At 45.6% G+C, this 6,000-nt stretch overlaps 1 protein-coding gene across 7 annotated transcripts in view; it reads right to left on the bottom strand.

Annotated features, from left to right (window-relative positions):
- The window catches only part of foxp2 (forkhead box P2), a 114,900-nt gene that overhangs the window by 11,122 nt on the left and 97,778 nt on the right, over positions 1-6,000 (bottom strand). For all 7 annotated transcript variants that reach the window (XM_072454842.1, XM_072454845.1, XM_072454846.1 and 4 more), the window contains 3 exons: positions 4,822-4,943; positions 4,379-4,448; positions 1,370-1,677 (listed from right to left, as the gene is read on the bottom strand). In XM_072454842.1, coding sequence (XP_072310943.1) covers positions 1,370-1,677; positions 4,379-4,448; positions 4,822-4,943 — 500 coding nt within the window. The remainder of the gene's footprint in view (positions 1-1,369; positions 1,678-4,378; positions 4,449-4,821; positions 4,944-6,000) is intronic.

Below are 6,000 nucleotides of genomic sequence, written 5' to 3'. Positions count from 1 at the left end.
GAAAGATCTTGATCGATAGAGGAACGACTGCTAATTTTATGTTGAAGGATTCATTCTATCGGCTAAAGAAATGCTATTATCCTTCAACATTGGCCTTTAACTTACACTTATCGTCAAAGTTATTGGGGATGTTATAACTATATTGTGATGTATCGATACAGAAGATATCGTGATAAACGGTAATATTGTCATTGGAAAGCCTGAGAATCCCAGTACACTCTTTTTGTAAATGTACAATATTGATATGCTCTAGAGAGTTACTTACTTATTCCACCCTCTGCAGCTCGAATCTTATCATACTACAACAAAAAGCTCCCCTCCGTGCAAAGAAAATGTACACAGGATAAATATTGAACCCCAAATATCTAGAAATAACCTTGACTATAAGATTAATCAATTGTGCATCGATACTTTATAATAACTGACACATCCTGAGAACATAGACATTTTACGCTTATCAACATATTAGTTGTATGTGGTTGATTTTGGTGTATTTTTCTGCTTTTCTTTAAATCTTATTCTGCTGATAATCCGATATTTACTGACACAGTATATTATGATGATGGTACGACATTTCTGTACATAAATTATGATCGTAATGAGCTTTAACTGTGTCGTTAAAGTGCCTATGACAGGTTTTTATGATGTTCTAATTTTTACTTTATTTGGTGTATTTGTACCTGTTGTGCATATAAATTATGGTTTTACACCAATCGAGCAGGTATTTGTGGAGAAAACGTTGAAAAATCTGTGGAAAATGACAGGAAGTGACATCACACCAGGGACACTCATTCCAGTCAAAGTTTATGCAGAATTTACACAAATAAACAACTTTTTTGACACTCTAAACATGAATTCAACTGAATAAAGTCGCTCTCATGTATTTTTACTTGTCAAATTTACATTAGATGAGTTTTTGCCCAGTGTTGGGTAATTTCCTCGTGTGATGTCATCAATTACAAACAGGAAGTGGAATTATTAACCTAAAAATGAGCTATCCTGTCATGACATTTTTACAATTTTTAGCCAGATACAAAATGTAGTTATCTTAACTGCATTTTAGATCAATGAGTCGTCCGACATGTAGGGGGCACTTTAAAGGCTAGTACCACCAAAAGTTTTCCATTTTTAACCCTTATTGACGTACATAAATGTCCTAATGTCATACTAATAAGCAGTAATAACGGATGCATTGATAGGTGTGTTTTAATAAGTGTTCGTAAATATCTAATCGGCAGCAGAAGAAGGTTATTTAGACATTGATTGATTGATTAGACACTGATAAATACTAGTTGACCTTGAATAACCCGCTTGAGCAGCTAGTTATGTCGTTTATCACACAACATGTCAGGTTTGCGGTTGCACTCACATGTGTACTGGTGGGGAGTACCCGGGGCTGGAGTGTCCGTTCGTGTGGTCGAGGTGGTCGAGCGTCCCGTTGAGCTCATCGTGGTGGGCGGAGTGCATCAGGGACGGGGGGCTGCCTCTCATGGTGCCCGGCGGGCTCAGGCTGCCTCCCAACATACCGGGAGGACTTCCCCCGAGCAGACCGGGGGGGCTACCGCCCAGCATGGACGGATCGCCACCCAGCAGCCCGTGACAGCCCATGTGCGTGGACCCGCTGTTCATCAGGGCGGGGTTACCGAGCAGGGGGAGGGAGGTCTCTGCCAGGGCCGCCTGCGAAAAGGGAACGACGGGCACGAGACTTTAGATTTATGTGTTCACGTACAGAGGACTCAGAGTGCCACCTATTTGTCTTTGCCCCCGAACCCGTCGGACCGCTCCTGTCCCGGCCTACAGCTCCTGTCCCGGCCTACAGCTCCTTTCCCGGCCTATAGCTCCTGTCCCGGTCTACAGCGGGTCAAAGAACTGATTAAGCGCCAACAGGAGCTGAGAGACGGTTGGGGGCATCGAGCAATTTAGCATCAGCGCTAAAACTTTGTAGCTATAACAGATAGCAGATAAAACAGATATCGCACATACTTTATCACACTTTGGTCAAACATAGATAAGCGACATCAAAATTGGGACTAAAACCAGGACCAAACCCCAAAACTAAACCTTAACTAGATCAGGACTAAACAAGAACTGGAACAGGACGAAACACAGTCCAGATCAGGACTAAAACGGGCTCAATTTAGAACCAAATAACGCACGCTTAGACGAATGAATACATCGACACTTTGGTAACTTCTGCTTTCATTGTACCGTCGAATTTCAAAATAAAACAACGTGCTCGTGGAAGGACGTAGTTTGTCATCTCTACTGAACTAAAATAAGTATCTGTTTCTGGTGGAGCAGGAATAAGACTCGACCAGGACTTGTACACCAGTGTTATCGCGATCTGTGAACCGATAGTAGCTTCTGGTTTCATGTGAGTTTTGGAAAAATCTGCTTGAATTGCACTGTAAAAAGTAACGAGTGAGAAGTTCTGCGTCTCGTCACGGCGGCGCACGGGATCTTCACTTTGACTTTATGCAAAGAGCGATCGACGTTTGATTAAAGTTAAACAAACAGCGAGTGAAGTGATGTCCGCGGCTAATAACGTGGGAGCGGGCTAAACACGGCGATGTCAGGAACGGTCGGAGAAAACTCAAATATTTAACAAAGTCATTATTAAAACACACTTGTCTCGGCCCGACATTATTTCATTCTGTTGCGAGCTATTTTTTCTCCGAAGACGTTTTGCTGACACGCGCCTCCCCCGGGGGCCCCCGGGAGGAGGGGCCCTCCCCTTGTGTGGCGCTTGCTTTAAAAAAAAAAATCCCCCCAAAACTTTACCTCAAAATAATAAAACTCGGGACACTTTCGCCCGCTGCGCATGAAAGTTATATTACGCTGATTCAATTTTTTAACTTTTGGCCACGAGCGCCTCGTCCACGTCCACGATGAAGCCAAATCATTTATGACAGATTAGATGCACACGCTCGCTATCAATCTGTGAAGAGGAGGTGAAGAGGAGGAGAAGAGGAGGGGAGGAAGAGATGAAGAGGAGGGGATGAAGAGGAGGAGGTGAAGAGGAGGGGAGGGAGAGGAGATGAAGAGGAGGGGATGAAGAGGAAGAGATGAAGAGGAGGGGAGGAAGAGGAGGAGGGGAGGAAGAGGAGGGGATGAAGAGGAGGGGATGAAGAGGAGGGGAGGAAGAGGAGGGGAGGAAGAGGAGGAGGGGAGGAAGAGGAGGGGATGAAGAGGAGGGGATGAAGAGGAGGGGAGGAAGAGGAGGAAGAGGAGGGGAGGAAGAGGAGGGGATGAAGAGGAGGGGATGAAGAGGAGGGGAGGAAGAGGAGGAAGAGGAGGGGATGAAGAGGAGATGAAGAGGAGGGGATGAATAGGAGATGAAGAGGAGGGGAAGAAGAGATGAAGAGGAGGGGATGAAGAGGAGATGAAGAGGAGGAGATGAAAAGGAGGGGAGGAAGAGGAGGGGATGAAGTGGAGGAGATGAAGAGGAGGGGGTGAAGAAGAAGAGATGAAGAGGAGGGGAGGAAGAGGAGGGGATGAAGAGGAAGAGATGAAGAGGAGATGAAGAGGAGGGGAGGAAGAGGAGGCGATGAAGCTACGTTCAGGGTGTAGAGTGCTACGTTCATGGTGTAGAGTGCTACGTTTGCGGTGTAGAGTGCTACATTCACCGTGTAGAGTGCTACGTTTAGGGTGTGGAGTGCTACGTTCGCGGTGTAGAGTGCTACGTTCACGGTGTAGAGTGCTACGTTTGCGGTGTAGAGTGCTACGTTCACGGTGTAGAGTGCTACGTTTGCGGTGTAGAGTGCACGTTCAGGGTGTAGAGTGCTACGTTCGCGGTGTAGAGTGATACGTTTGCGGTGTAGAGTGCTATGTTCACGGTATAGAGTGCTACGTTCACGGTGTAGAGTGCTACGTTCACGGTGTAGAGTGCTACGTTCACGGTGTAGAGTGCTACATTCACGGTGTAGAGTGCTACGTTCGCGGTGTAGAGTGCTACGTTCACGGTGTAGAGTGCTACGTTCAGGGTGTAGAGTGCTACGTTCGCGGTGTAGAGTGATACGTTCGCGGTGTAGAGTGCTATGTTCGCGGTGTAGAGTGATACGTTCGCGGTGTAGAGTGCTATGTTCGCGGTGTAGAGTGATACGTTCGCGGTGTAGAGTGCTACGTTCACGGCGTAGAGTGCTACGTTCACGGCGTAGAGTGCACGTTCGCGGTGTAGAGTGCACGTTCAGGGTGTAGAGTGCTACATTCACGGTGTAGAGTGCTATGTTCGCGGTGTAGAGTGCACGTTCAGGGTGTAGAGTGCTATGTTCGCGGTGTAGAGTGCACGTTCGCGGTGTAGAGTGCTACGTTCACGGCGTAGAGTGCACGTTCAGGGTGTAGAGTGCTACGTTCGCGGTGTAGAGTGCACATTCAGTACCTGTAAGCTGGCATTTAGTGCAGTTCCATAGCCAAGGCTGGAGGGCAGGTTCTTGACGAGTGAAGGACTCCTAAGCAAACAGCAAACGACAAGGAACAAGGACAGGAAATGAGTTCAGAGTGCTCTTGTACAAGGACGCGCTAGTTTTTGTCAATCACTACTTTGCACGCCGGATGCTTTATGTCTGCATGTTGCATAATAAATCAGGAAACATATTTACAAGTGTACGATAAATGCTTTGTATAGAAACTGCTTTCATGATCAAAACAAGAGCACAGGAGCACGTGCGGTATAGACTTGACGTACATTTATATTCAAGTGCCCATTTCTGATGATGTCGTCCTTCACAGTGTTTGTTTTAGCATATGCCATGTACAACAGACACATTAAATATACATTGCGTCTGTGGCGTCCTCCTGCTGTGGAGCCGTGCGTAAACTCACCCCGTGATCTTCTGCGACCTGCGTTTCTGGTACTCCATCTCGTCCACGGTCCACACGGCGCCCTTCACGTTCTCCACTCGCACAAAGCACTTATGCAGACTCAGGTTGTGGCGGACGGCGTTCTGCAGGCACAGGACAGACAGGTCAGAGCAGGGGCTAAAATGAATCACTTTTATTCATTAAGCGTCACAAATAGGGCCCAGGAAATTGATTTCTTCTTGCTTTTTGAAGAATTTCTCAACATTCACGCATCATTGATTTAATTAGTAAAAATTGAGTGAGAGCGAATGCTCTTACAAGTCCTGCACACAGTACATATCAATCAGAGTAAGTAGGCTAAAAGGAGGTAATCAGCATAGCGAATGGCTTATGGTGGTGACAGAAGTGGTAATGCTGGCCTTGATAATGGTGATGTCAGTAACCCTCTCTGCTCCACAAAAGCATTGCTCTTAATGGACATATCGCTGTAAAGATGACAGCAGAGCAAGAAAAAAGACAGTCATCAGTAGCCTGGTGTGTGTCTGAGGGCACGTGGGGCCCGGCACATCCAGAATTAGCCTGAACTCTATCTGACATCTAGATGTCCAAATATCCTCCCTCACAGCGGCTCTGCTCTTCATGATAACATGTCACAATTAGCTTTGAACTTGGAGCCAAACCACAATCCTAAAATATAGTATAATAGTATGATATCCATCACAAAATGTCAATATCACACTACAAATCTTCATCTTACTGTCTCATTAATATGACTACCCGTCCATAATTAAAGCATATGCATCACACTCCACAAATAATAAGCTCATCTTTAATAATGGTGCTGTCCATATTTATCATGTGCTGGCGCTCTGTGTACTGCTCTTCCCCGGGAAAAGGGGATTCAGAATAAAAGGGAAAAAAACTCATAAGCAGATCTCGCATCTGACCTGAAAATCCCAGGATTTGATTGATCTTAATGCCCATGGCTCTGAATATGATAATTTTAATATTAATGAGCAAATGAGCAGTTTTATTATGCATGCTATATAGTTAGAAGTAATATGCTTCTGGAGAGAGAAGTGGGCGGGGGTGGATCCCTCTGTTCAGCTGATGAGACCAAGCCTAGATATTAAACTACCTTTCATTTGGTTCTTCTTTCAGACCCACTCTCAGTGTTAATCAAATGACAAGTCCATCACT

This window comes from Eucyclogobius newberryi, unplaced genomic scaffold, assembly GCF_026437365.1.
Source record: "Eucyclogobius newberryi isolate DKJ021-1_F unplaced genomic scaffold, fEucNew1.0.hap1 SCAF_2, whole genome shotgun sequence".
NCBI lineage: Eukaryota > Metazoa > Chordata > Actinopteri > Gobiiformes > Gobiidae > Eucyclogobius > Eucyclogobius newberryi.
Note: the sequence above shows the minus strand (reverse complement) of the source record. Positions and strands in the feature narration are given on the sequence as shown.